Source organism: Vicugna pacos, chromosome 6, assembly GCF_048564905.1.
Source record: "Vicugna pacos chromosome 6, VicPac4, whole genome shotgun sequence".
In the NCBI taxonomy this organism is placed as follows: domain Eukaryota; kingdom Metazoa; phylum Chordata; class Mammalia; order Artiodactyla; family Camelidae; genus Vicugna; species Vicugna pacos.
In genome coordinates this window covers 83,746,876-83,760,252 of record NC_132992.1, presented here as the reverse complement: position 1 = coordinate 83,760,252, position 13,377 = coordinate 83,746,876, and the positions used below count along the sequence as shown (strand labels likewise).

At 42.6% G+C, this 13,377-nt stretch overlaps 1 protein-coding gene across 3 annotated transcripts in view; it reads left to right on the top strand.

The window, feature by feature from the left end:
* The window catches only part of TTC7B (tetratricopeptide repeat domain 7B), a 222,342-nt gene that overhangs the window by 92,645 nt on the left and 116,320 nt on the right, over window positions 1-13,377 (top strand). For all 3 annotated transcript variants that reach the window (XM_072963592.1, XM_072963591.1, XM_072963593.1), the window contains 3 exons: window positions 3,966-4,138; window positions 8,234-8,297; window positions 12,261-12,398. In XM_072963592.1, the coding sequence (XP_072819693.1) occupies window positions 3,966-4,138; window positions 8,234-8,297; window positions 12,261-12,398 (375 nt within the window). The remainder of the gene's footprint in view (window positions 1-3,965; window positions 4,139-8,233; window positions 8,298-12,260; window positions 12,399-13,377) is intronic.

The following is a 13,377-nucleotide window of genomic DNA, read 5'->3' as shown; positions in this document are numbered from 1 at the left end:
GAGATTTCTGTCACGGGAAATGAGGCTGTATCTTCGTTTCTGGTGCTTCCAGAGTTTTAGGATGTAGACATACAACTCATGGAGCCAGGTGGCTAAGCCATAGCATTCCTAGAGTTATGGGGGGTAAGATGAGTTGGGCGACTCCCCATACACACCCCACCAAGAACTCACTTGGTCTTTGATATTTATTTGCATATTGATGTGGTTTATGGGTGCCCTAAGAAGTTCAAACAAAACATTTTGAGGGGGAGGGTATAGCTCAAGTGGTAGAGCATATGCTTAGCATGCATAAGGTCCTGGGTTCAATCCCCAGTACCTCCTCTAATAAACTAACGAACAAACCTAATTACCTCCCCCACTAAAATAAATAAACATAAAAAAATTTTTAAAAACATCTTGATCTGAACAGGTTTTTAAAAGAAAAAACCCTGCGAAAATAGAGATAAAAATTGTTGCCAAATGTTTTTTCTCTTAAATTGACCTACTCCCAACATTCCATGCACTCTCAACTGGTCAGATTCTTCTAAGATTTGAAAGCACAATTAAAGTAACTAGTTCTATTGGCAAGTGTTCTTACAATTGTTTTAAAAGCACATTTAAAAAGCCAATCTTTCACAATTACTTAAATACGAAGCATTTGTTCATATTGTTGACTCTCCAAAAATGTTTATTTCATTTAGGAAATGAATGGTTTTTCCCATTAAAAGGTGTGAGTGCACCGTGGGAATCTGCGTGCTGCTTATTCAACATTATTTTTTAGAATTAGGGAATATCTTCCTTATTGTCTAAGGTTTATGATTTTCAAATCGATGTATTTTTAACTTATAAAATCCTGTGACGTAAGATTCTGAATAGAGATATGTTAGGAAGGAAGAGAGCTTTCATCTCGTTTTGTTTTTTTCTTCTCTTTTTTCTGAGAAGTCCAACGAAGAGGCTTCTAAAGAAATTCTGGGTAGACTAAAGCTGCCCCTGGACATTTTCAGCTGTTAACTAACTGGTTAATGTTACCACGCAATATCACCACTCAAGTACACTTTTGGTCTTGATTAATGACCCTCAAGTGACCTAAGTTAAACTGTTTCTAAATTCCTTGAGCACTTAACCAAAGGTGTGCACCAGAACTATCTGAGGAACTTTGAACGACCGCATATCCCTGAGCCTCACCTCGGAAGCACCAGCTGGGCCGAGAAGCTACATTTTCTAGTTACACACGTGATTCTTTGCTCCACCTCCGCAAGTTGAGAAGCACTCCCTGGGTCGTCTTTACTGGTGTCTTGGTTTCCACTGGGCATCAGGAAGCTTCTCCAGCTACTGCCATTCATAAGGCAATGTTTCTATCAGCCTTAATTACTGTATGATTCTTTTTAGATTAGCTGATAATTGCAAACTTCTGATACCTTTATGAGATGGAAAAGTTGCTTTGTGAACTCTGTCTGGTGGAGACCATAGCAGAGAAGGACAAGGTACTTTTACAGCAACCCCATTGCTAGATAAATACTCCAAAGAATTGAAAGCAGGCATTCAAACAAAAACTTGTATATGTTCATAGCAGCACTATTTACAGTAGCCAAAAGATGGAAACAATCCAAATGTCTATCCTGCATAAACAAAATGTGGTATATCCATACAGTGGAATATCATTCAGCTACAAAAAGGGATGACATACTGATTCATGCGACAATGTGCACAAACCTTGAAAACGTACGCTAAGTGAAAGTAGCCAGACACAAAAAGACCACACATTATATGATTCTATTTGAATGAAATGTCCAGAATAGGCAAATCTACAGAAACAGAAAGCAGATTAGTTGTTCCCAGGGTCTGGAAGGAGGGGAACGGAGAGTGGCATTTTAAAGGGTGTAAGGTTTCCTTTTAGGGTAAAGAATGCTCTGGAACTAGATAGTGGTCATGGTTGTACAATATTATGAATGTCCTAAATGCCATCGGATTATACACTTTGAAACGGTTAAAATGATAAATTTTATGTTATGTGAATTTTATCACAATTTTAAAACATATACAAAGAAGTGTATTTAATGGCCAAATTAGAAGTCTTTTTTCAAGCCAGCTTCCTTCCTTCCCTTCCTTTAATTCTAAATTTATTTGATAGTTACTAACAATTTTTGGGCATTTAAACTGCAAGCTAAATATAACCTGAGTATAAAACGTTAAAGGTATGATAAATATTGGTGATCTTGCTCATAATTTCTCATAGTTAATCTCCTTTTCTGAGCTTCACTTAAGCTTTCAGTGAACACAACCAACATCCTTCCTAATCAGTAACGCATGATGAGGTGATGCCTTTAAAATATGCAATCACATCAAAACCTCATTTGGAATGTCTCTCAGGTAGGTTAATACCCTGGGGGAAAATGAGGTCTAGCATGAGCTGTCCAGCAGTGGACGAGCAAACAGTTTTTAGGGCAGAGACTTTTACAACCTTAGAATCCCTCCACGGCAAATAGATACAGAAAAAGAAGTTGCTTGTGCATTTTTCTCCTTTAACATTTTTTTTCTCAGCTACAGTGAGTGGAGGTTATTTTTTGCCAGGTAATGCTTCCAGCAGAAGTCATTAGCTTATATGACTGCAATGAGATCAAAATAAAACTATAATGGAAGGTTTAAGAAAACAGTTCAGGAACTGTTTAGGTACTGAAAATTGTGTTCTTATGAGATCTTTACTGATGGCTCAGTTGGGGATGATAGGAGTGCATTTAATTTCCCATTTTTATAGACATTTAAAGCCAGTGGGTCCTACCTGGGAATAATCAAGAAAATTTGCCTTTACCCAGTGGTTATCAGAAACCACTAAGCTAGTGATTTGGTTGCATTTAGGTTTCCTTGTGGTGTTTTAAGAGCTTTCACACGGATGAAAGCCTCGCACAGTTATCGTCTGGAACATATTTATTTAAAAAGGTTCATTCTCAGGGATGATCAGCATCCTTTGTCTGCATCTTGCAGAGAATGCTAAAGCTTTGTGGAAAAACCTGCTGGCTGAAGTTTTATTGGCCGCCTCTGGCTGATCATGAGGTAGCCTGGACCACCTTGAGGTGCAGTGTTTCTGTTTTCAGAGGGACTTTTTTCTCACTTCTCTTCTTTGTCACTGGAAGATTGTGAGATAAGTTAACTGATATGCATCAGTCAACAAAATACTTCTTAGTAGTTGGCACACCTCCCTCCCCCTATGCTAGGCAGCTATAGAGTTTGGAAAAGTGTAGTCGTCTGCATCTGACTTAGGAGGACAACATCCAGATGTTTCTGGGTTTTCGCAGTAAGAAGGGAGATACCTACCCAGCTTTGGAAAAAGTCTTGATCAGCAGCCATGATCCCCACTTCCCACCTCTCCACTTTGCACAAGGCCAGGAGGAGCCTTTGGGCTGGAAGCCCAGGATGCAGGAGGAACAGGGCCTTAGGTCCTGAGTCACAGGGCGGGGCCATGTGGGACTGGCCCTTGGCACTCCTAAGAAGGAAGACATTCTAAAAATCTGCACTGAACGTCAGCTTATCATCAATGAAGAGACTTTTTCAGGGTTTACATCATCCAGCTTGAATACTGGCTTTCTGCCAAATTCGGGCTTTAGTAGGCATCAGTCAGGAGGTGCTGAAAATACTTGCAGTTCACCTATTATTTATAAGAGCTTTTGGAAAAGAGCTTAACTAAAAGTTTCCATTGTTTCAGGTATAAAACATGTTTAGCATTCCAGACTGTGGCAGAGGCGGGGCGGCATTTGGAGGGCATAAACTTATTTTTTTAAGTATTTCAAATATCTTATTATATCATATTTCCTTTTCTTTTTTGTCATCAACTGATATAATTTTCATCATAGGAGTAAAATTTTTTCATTGTGAGTCTTGGGATAGTGCCTAGCACAAGGTGATGCCTGAAAAATATCTATTAAATGAGCGAATGAATGAATGATACAAAATAGATTCATGGCTGTGCCTTTGCTCCTTTGTGTTCCCAGACAATAGCCAGGCAGTTGGCGGAGATCCTGCTGCGGGGCATGTGTGAGCAGAGCTACTGGAACCCCCTGGAGGACCCGCCATGCCAGTCACCACTGGACGATCCCCTCCGGAAAGGAGCAAACACAAAAACCTACACCCTCACCCGGAAAGCCCGTGTCTACTCAGGAGAGAAGTAAGGGAGTTGACATGTGTTCATTTGTAGGCTAGGCGATGGGAGGGAAACTTCAGGGAAATTTAACAATGAATAGAAGTTCAAAGGTCGATTTTTCCCCTAAAAGAGAACCAGGTGAACAAGTCTCATTTACTGGTTTAATAGAGATACCTCATTACTTTTCATAACTTCAGCAAATATTCAAGCACTGGTGTAGGAAAATGCTCTCACCTAGTGCTTGGCTGCCGTTCTCAGCCATCACTATTGGTCTTTAGGATTTTCATTCCATTTATTACAAGAACCCCAGCATTATACAGCCATCAGCGACAAAGCTGTTAGTAAGCCAGAGTTAACCCTTTTTTCTTTTCCTCAGCAATTCCTTGATCCTTTTGTTAAAAACTTGTTTTGAGCTGAGTAAGCTACAAGAAGAAGTAGAATTAAATCATTTGCAAGTAATTGGAAGGTGGTGTCTCTTTAGAACTTCTTAATTGTTTTAAGTTTTGAACTTGGGACTTGACCACCCTTGAGGAAAATGGGCTGGTGGAGCACCCCCATCTCGGCGGCGAGGACCTTCCCCGTGTCCGGGGGACGGAGGACAGGAAGGGAATGGGAGGGAGGCGGGCCACGCGAAGGCTGGGAGACGGGAACAGCGGCTGACTCATTCCTGATTCCTCCGCTCTGAGCTTCACCCCCATCTCTGCCTGTTCCTACGAGGACGGGTGCGAGATGGCTTTTCAGAACCTCTCCATGAGGGAAAGGGGAGCAATGTTTGAATAAACAGGGAGCCCCTCTTCACTCATCACGAATGGGAAAAATGGTTGAAAGACAAGACCTCAGGCTGCTGCTTCTGAGGCCCCAGAAAACACAGAGGTGGGGGTGACTAGATAGTTATTATTCCGAAAATGGTTGTTGCGTTTTCAAAGGGGCAGCGTTTCTCAAAGTGGCTGCCTCTTCATCCTCTCAGGTCAGCCCTGGCATTTCCCTCCCTCCTTAGCTTGTTCAGTTTGCATTGCTTGTATGAATTCAGACTGCTGAGCATATTGTTGACTTTTTCCCTAGGCTTACCTTAACTTAGGTGTTATCCCCTTTTCTCAGGGCCTCTTGAACCATGAGTTTGCTTAATTCACAGGCTGTATTTACTCCTTAGTCCTCATCCAGATTCATGGAACAATTGTCCTTGCAATTCCCAAACTCTCGTTGAGGATGGGCAGGGAAAAAAAATTAGACTCTCACTTTTCAAATGTTGACCCCTCACTGTGAACTATTTAGGGGTATAATTGTGGTTCTTTTTTAGATGCATGTGATATATATAAAGAACCATATAGGAACAACTGCATGCCAGCCAATTAGATAACTTAGATGAAAAGGACAAATTTCAAGAAAGACACAAACTGCCAAAACTGAAGAAACAGAAAATCCTAATAGATCTGTAGCAAGTAAAGAGATTGAATTAGTAATAAAAACATTCCCACAAAGAAAAGCCCGGGCCCAGATGGCTTCACTGGTGAATTCTACCAAACACTTAAAGAAGAGTTAATGCCAGTTCTCCACAAACTCTTTCAAAAAACAGAAGAGGAAGGAATACTTCCCAACTCATTCTATGAGGCCAGTATTATCCTAATAACAAAATTAGACAAAGACATCATGAGATAAGAAAACTACAGATCAATTTTTTATAACTATTGATGCAAAAATCCTGAACAAAATACTAGCAAATCAAACCCAGCAAGATGTAAGGACTGTATGCTCAGTGGGATTCACTTCAGAATGCAAGGTTGGCTTGGCATCTGAAAATCAATTACTGTCACACATCACATCAATAGAATAAAGCAGAAAACCCAGGTGACCATCTCAGTAGATACAGAAAAAACATCTGACAAAATGCAGCACCTTTTCACAATAAAATATACGTAACAAACTAGTAATAGAAGGGACTTTCCTCATCCTGGAGAAGGGCACCTATGAAAACCACAGCTAACTTCATACTCATAGTGAAAGATTGGATGCTTTCCCAACAACTTTGACTGTCTACCCTGAGCTCCACACTTCCCTCAGCTGGGAAGAGGGAAAGAATGGCCAGAAATGGGTCTAGAGAATTCTTAATTATGGAGCGGGGGGGATTCCAGTGTGTAGTTTTTCAAGTATGTCTCTTAAAACTATCCTTTCCCCTTCCGCCACTCCCCCTTCTTCCTGCCAGCCCTGAGAGCTTTGTACCCATCTTGCCTGCCTTGAAAAGAAGGGTAGGGGAAGTAGAATTAAAACCAGTTAATGTGCGACTTGTTAGCAGCTCTGGTAAAAATAACATAACCTAGCACGTAAATAGGCTGATGGCTCAAATGGAATTTGGGGATTATCCACGGACTGAATTTGCTGGTGTTAAGTCACAATTAGCATGGGCTTTCTCTTCTCAGTTAGTCTGGGCAATGCAGACGTGGCGAGTCACAAAGAAATGAAAATGGTTAATGTTACTGCTTCATTTGTAAGGTCCCAACTGCATGTAAGCACAAGCCAGGATACTAGGAAATGATTGCTCAGTGGGGGCACACACACACACACACACACACCACATTTTTACTGTGAAGCCTGTAGGCTCTGTTTCTGAATTTAAGGGCAAAGAAATGTTCCATCTTCTAAAAACCCACATCACCTCAAGCCATCTCTTTAAGGAAGTCACTGCAGATTCTGGAATCTTATTCCTCATTCACAGGCCAGCCCTTTTATAAAATTTTGGCCCCACAAGAGCTACTGGAGCCATCCCACAGGTGGTTCCCTTACCTCTGGGGATGTCAGAGTTGTAAAAACAGTATGAGGCACTGTGCTTTTCTGTCTTGCTCTGATGCAATACAAAAGCTGCCAGCACTTCAAAGAGAACAAGTATTTATAATGGTTTGGAAAACATTTTTTGGCCATTTTGGGGGAAATTATCCCTTGTCTTGTTAAATGATTGTAGTGTTACCTGGGAAGATGTAAATTTAGTCTTTATTTAGTCATCTCTAAAACATCCAGGAGTTTTTTTAACCAAGATTTTTTTTTAGTATTTAATACTTTTCTTATTGGAGTATAGTCAGTTTACAGTGTTGTGTTAATTTCTGGTGTACAGCATAGTGATTCTGTTATATATATATATACAAACACACACATATATATATATATTTCTTTTCATATTCTTTTTAATTATAGGCTATTACAAGGTATTAAATATAGCCCCTGTGCTGTACAGTGGGACCTTGCACTATATATGGTTAATTGGGATTTCAGATTTGCAGGTAACCAAGTTCATTTTTATTGCACTCTTCTTTCATTCCATAAAAAAGAGTTGAGTTTGGCCCAACTGGTGGTAACACTCACAGTTCTGCTCAAACGACTCTAGAGCATTAGAATGGAGGGGAAATGCTGGAGATCTTTTAAAATGCTCAAAACACATAAACAGAATATCGAGATTGGAGATCGAAGTTTTGTTTCGTTTTTATGGTCCTGTAATCCTGAGCACGATTGAGCTTAAAAGCTTTTTCTTTTAATCCAAGATGTTCAAGTTCGGCCAAATTCCATAATATTGATTAGTACAACAGCTCTTGCCTGCCACCCCATAATGACAGCTGAAGTATGATAGCTCACTAAATTCTTACAGTATTCCAGAAATTAGTCAAACTCTGAAGTTGCTTCCAATCTCCTATTTCATATAAATGACAATATAAAATAGGCCAGCTGGCAAGGAAGAGGTAAGAGGAACACTGTACAGTGACACATCTGCATTTATACCTCATAATGGGTTTAGGAGAAACCTTGTATTATTTCGATAATGTCAGTTTGTAGTGATAGAAATTTCTGCCTTTATAATAGGCACAAATGTTGTTTCCTTTTAACTTGGTTTTTACAGCTTTACCCTGCTGCCTGCTATGAAATTATAAATTTCAAATTACAAAGTTCAAATTATAAATTCCATAGATTACCATAGAAATAGACAGATGAACTCGGGTGTCCAGATTATACAATATTTTTCATGGGTTCTATATTATATAAAAATCTAGAAGCTTTTAGCATTCAGTTTTGCTCTTAGACATTTATTTTGTGTTACTTTGAAACTGCCATCTATCAAAGTCAATTTTCTTTATACAGCATTTTTTGTCCTCAAGAAAATACTGAAGAAGCCCTGTTGTTATTGCTGATTAGTGAATCAATGGTGAGTAGAATGTGTTTTTGCATTTTTCTTTCCCCTGTTTCTATAGTCCCTGTTTTGATATGGTGGCTGCATCAGAATGTGACTTTTTCTTTGGAGAATGATACTTTCTCAAGGGGATACCTGAGTGGGGAAAAACCATAGCGGTTTAGAAGGAAGGATGTTTCTTAATTCTTGGACTGGCTAGAAACGTCCCTTGGTCGGCCTGGAGCACAGAGCTTGTCTTCCCTTAGCAGTTAGCAGGCCTCTGAGTTCATTCATTTATCCACCAAGTGTTGACTGAACACTAACACAGCTGTGTATGGGTAAACTACAGCTAACATGACCACCAAAGGAACCTTAAAGGGGGAAAGAAGCCCCCAAAAGGTAACCTTTATGAGGTTCTCCATTTGCCTTGGAGGGAGGGGGAGTTTGGGGGCAAATCACTGTTATATACACGAACCTCTGGTTTCCATAGCAGCGGCCTGATGCAACTGCCTCGTCCTCCTGCCCGGGTTGTCTCTCCGAACCCCAGCCTGTTCCCCAGGCATTGCCCTGTCCCAGCCCGGGAGAGCACACTGCTGTTACCTGGCCCTGCTGTTTTGAGGGAGTTTTTGCCAGACCATCAGATTCCTTTGAAATGTCTTCTTAGTGTTTGGCCAGGATATCGAATTTAGGTCTAGAATTTCACCTCTCATCATTTTACTGGGTTTCTACTCTGCGTGTTGCCAGGCATGACGACCCAGCTTGAAACATTCCAGAGTAATATGTGTTACAGTTAATTTGTACCTTGGCAAGTGAACAGTGTGTGCTGAGCACCTGAGCAGAACGGCAAGCCCCTGGGACTTGGAAGGACCTCGAGGTCCTCACGTTCACCCACTCATTTACAGACGAGGAGCCAGAGACCCAGAGCAGGCAAAAAAGAAGCCCCCTGCAATGGTCTGTCTTCTTTCTAGTAGATGGTCCTGCCTCCATGCATAACTCCCACCCCGCCAGGCAGGCAGGAGGAGAAAGGAGTAGAAACAAGAATCTGTAGCTAATGCAAGAGAAGGCATTTTCCTCCTTCCCCAAGCGTGCGGTTTAAATCGAGGCATGGAGCACACTCCGGCGAAAAAGACTTAGAAACAGAGCCCACGAGCTGAGTGAAGGAGGCTCAGAAGAGGCTGGGATTAGGCAGGGAGAGTAGCTTTCTTGCCTTAATTTAAAACTTTGGGTTTTCTTGTTCTGTGAAATGGCCCCATGATGTTTACAAGATCAAGACTGCTTGAGTTACCGCTTCTTTTTATTTGGAAGTTCTTGACGTTATTGGCCCCACTTCCTCTGAAGGAAACAGGTTGCCCCCGTGGCTCATCTTTCCTTGACTGTCAGCTGGTAACTGAGGACGGTGTCATTGACACTCTCTCCTCTGCCTTGGCACGGTCGCGGCGGTGCGTATGTGCACAGGCTGGCGCGCGGTGGCCCCTAGGAGCTGGCTTTCAGGCGAGCGGGGCTGCCTGAGCCTCGCCGTCAGTTCTCTGAGGGGCCCACTCACACTGGCCTCGCTGACATTCCCTCCTCCTGGCTGGGTGCTCCCAACCTGGCAGTTAGCTCCCTTTGGGAAAACTTGATTAGTGACAGTGTAAACGTTCTGAAAGCAGGGTGATCATACACTTTCGAATTCCTGGACAATTCTGATTGAAAATACTGTGTTCCATTTTGGAATCTGGGACACAGGTCCACTTCTCTAAGATGCCTGCTCTAAGTTTAGATGTCTTGGGAATGGTGCCTCCAGCTCTCCTGCTCCCTCACTGAAGCGATAGGAACTAATAATACTCAGAGCTTGGGTCCCTCTGAGACACTCGGATGTGGCCCTGTCGCGTTGAATTTCCAGCAGGTCTCTTCGGAGGATGGTGAAATCCAGTGACAGTAAATACGAAGGATGAGGTTGCCAACCAGAATGATCTTGTTCTCCCTGTAAATCATTCCATAATTATGTAGACAAAAGTCTAAATTAAGTTGCCTTTGGAAGCCTTCTTTCATATCCCTTGACTCCTTGGTTTTTTTTTCAGTTTTTAGATGGAAAATAGATGTGCTCAATTTCAGAACCAAAATGAGAATAGTAGTGTCTTTTGGTGTCAGAAAATCGTATTCTTCATTGGTTCCGACTTCAACTTGGAAGCATAAATTTGTTGACAGTCTCTCCACCTACAAGAACTCGTTTGGAATCGGACTGCGTTCTCACCTTAAAGCAAATCAGTTTCCCTGGGAGAAAGGGGTCATCAGAACTATATTTGCACAACTACCACAGAGACAGTGTTCTGAGATATTTATTATTTGGGATCTGTTTGAGGTTCTACATTGTACCTTTTTAATCAAAAGACGCTGATAGGCTTTCTCTTAAAAGAAAAAAAAAGAATGCATTTGGCATAACTTGAAAATCTTAAATAGTGTTTTGTTTTGTTCCCTTCTCTTCCAGGCATTGGTCTCAATATGGAACATTTAGAGCAAATAAATAAAATAAACCACTTATAGCAGGCCTGGTTTCCCTTGGAGCTTCCTTTGTTGCCTCAAAAGGCACCTCCTAACAAGAAAAACTTAGAATGAAATCTTCAAAAGCAGGCTTATTTCCATAAGAGATGACTCACTTTGTAGGAAGTGGCCTGTCTTCTATATTCTTACTTGTCTTTGACATTTAAGAGTAAGGAGTTTTAAAATGAGTAAGTACTGATGGGTGGCTCCAAGTCAAAGCCTTGGACTCACACACAAAAGAAAGTGTTCATCTCATCAGCGAGAGAGAAGGTGTGTGTGTGGCCTTTCCAAATGTCAGGCAGGAAGGTGAACATCAGCCTGCCTGGACCAGTGACCCTGGTACTTCCTGTGCCACCGTCACGGGGAAACTTGAGGGACCCTTTCTGTGCTCCTTAGAGATGGACAGGTGTGGAGACTTTGGTTAATTAGCAGAGGGAAGAGACTTGATTGATACCGAGCTTCCTGCTGGGGAGAAAAGGAAAATGAGCTGCAGTTAGAGTCTCCAGCACACATGGTGTATCTGGAGGAATCGAGGGAGATGTCAAAAGTAATGAAAACAGGGGAAGGGTATATAGCTCAAGTGGTAGAGCACATGATCAGCAGCCAAGAGTTCCTGGGTTCGATCCCCAGTTCCTCCTCCAACCAGAAATTAATGAATAAACCTAATTACTTCCCCCTCTTAAAAACAAACAATACAGGCAAAAGTAATGAAAACAAGTCGCTGTGAAGAGCCGTTGATTTCTAGGCAGATGAAATGAATAAGCTTGAATGTGCCTGCTGTATCTCTGTGCTAAGCAGTGGAGGAGTGAAATAGGCAAGTGAGGCTCTCTTGAGTCCTCTGTCTTTCAAAACAAAAATCGGTTTGCTTCTTGCTTTCTCTCATGCATCTGTTTTGTGCTTCCCTAAACAAGGTTGAATTAGTCTCTGTAGTCTGTTCCAGTGAAGATGTCACATAAAGATTTGAATGTTGCTGTGGTGACAGAGGAAAAGTGCGATCTATCTCTATAGGGCTGGTGGAACTTGATGACACCATTTGGTGATGGGCAGTGTGGGGCTGGAAACTTCCTCCTGCTCTTTAATGTCAAGCAGACGCAGGGTCTACAAGTGAGGTGCAGCACGGCCTCGCTCCATGGGTGACGCTGTGCCCCAGAGCGCAGCTGTGTTGCAGCGAGGCTGCCTGTGAGCCCCAGCCCCAGACAAACCACCTTGCTTTGCATCAGCTCCTAAAGCTTCCTTCCGATGCCTGCTCACGGGTACCAGTGCCCCCTAGGATTGTGGCTCCAGGCCTTCCGTGTTTGGATGATGCCATGTACCATGTGGGGATTGTGAATAAGCGACCCCTTACTCATTCCTGCCCTTGTCTCCAGACCCTCAGCAAGCTCTCAGGAGCAAGAGGGCCTGGATGGCTTCTCCACACAGCGTGCTGGCTGCGTGCACGGGCTGCCACACCATCTGCTTCTCTCTTCTTGTTGTTCTCAGGCCAACCGGGACGCTGTGCTGAGCAGGATTCCTGAGCACAAGAGCGACCGCCTCATCAGTTTACAGAGCGCGTCTGTGGTCTATGATCTACTGACCATCGCTCTCGGGAGGAGAGGCCAGTATGAGATGCTGTCAGAGGTACAGCCCTTGGGTCTGGTTACTCCCAGGCAGTGGGTGGTGCTGGCGTGTGAGCACTGGGACCAGCCCTGGGACCTATTCTGGCCCCTACCCCCTCTCACCGCAGCCGTGTGACCCTGGACCCATCATCTGCTTTCCTCCTCTGCCAAATGGGAATTGGGCTAAATGATTAGGTGGTGGAATTCATTGGCAATCACTTCCTACTGGTGGTCCCTAAACCCTCTTGGGGGTGAGTTTGTGTGTGAGATGAGGCAAGTGTGTCTCAAGCAGTTTCTCTTTCAGTGTAATTTCCACCATAACCCAGGTCTCCCACCTGTGGTATTAATTTCTTTGTAAAACAGGTTTTATTTTATTTAAAGTATCAGTGGTGAAATGGTAACTTCAGGCCTAGTACACGAGCTGGTACCGGCTTCCACGTAAATGAGCCCTGTCTGCACGTAGGGTCTTTGTTTGTTCAGAAGAGACCCTAGTTGCTTACAGATCTCGCACCAGGCATCGCCATCTCATTCTCTCAGCTGCTAAGAAACATTTAGGACGGAAGCTCGACTGTTTTACAGTTTCAGAAGAAGCTGGTATACATTTCTGAGTTGCTGCCTAGAATACCAAATCTACCCTGGTAGAGGCTAAATCAGTCACAAAATCATTTTCTCTTTTCCTTCTTGGAGTAAAAAGAAAGAAGGAAAGAAAAACAACTCCTTTTGTTAAAATGAACTTTTCCATGTTATTTATCTTTCTTTTTTCTAAATTTATACACATTGCAACAGCCTCTGGGCACGGGGACAGGGAATGAAATGCAGTAACAGATTGGCTGAAATCAGATAAGCGCCCGGCTCACCCTCTAGCCTGCCGGTTCATCGCCACATTAGGCAGGAGCCTCGGAGAACAGACGAGCCTGTGTGGCTTGGATCTTTTTTTAGTCTTTGGTTTGGTGACTATACAGGGCAATGGTTACTCAGTCCTCAAAAAAAAAAAAAAGCCC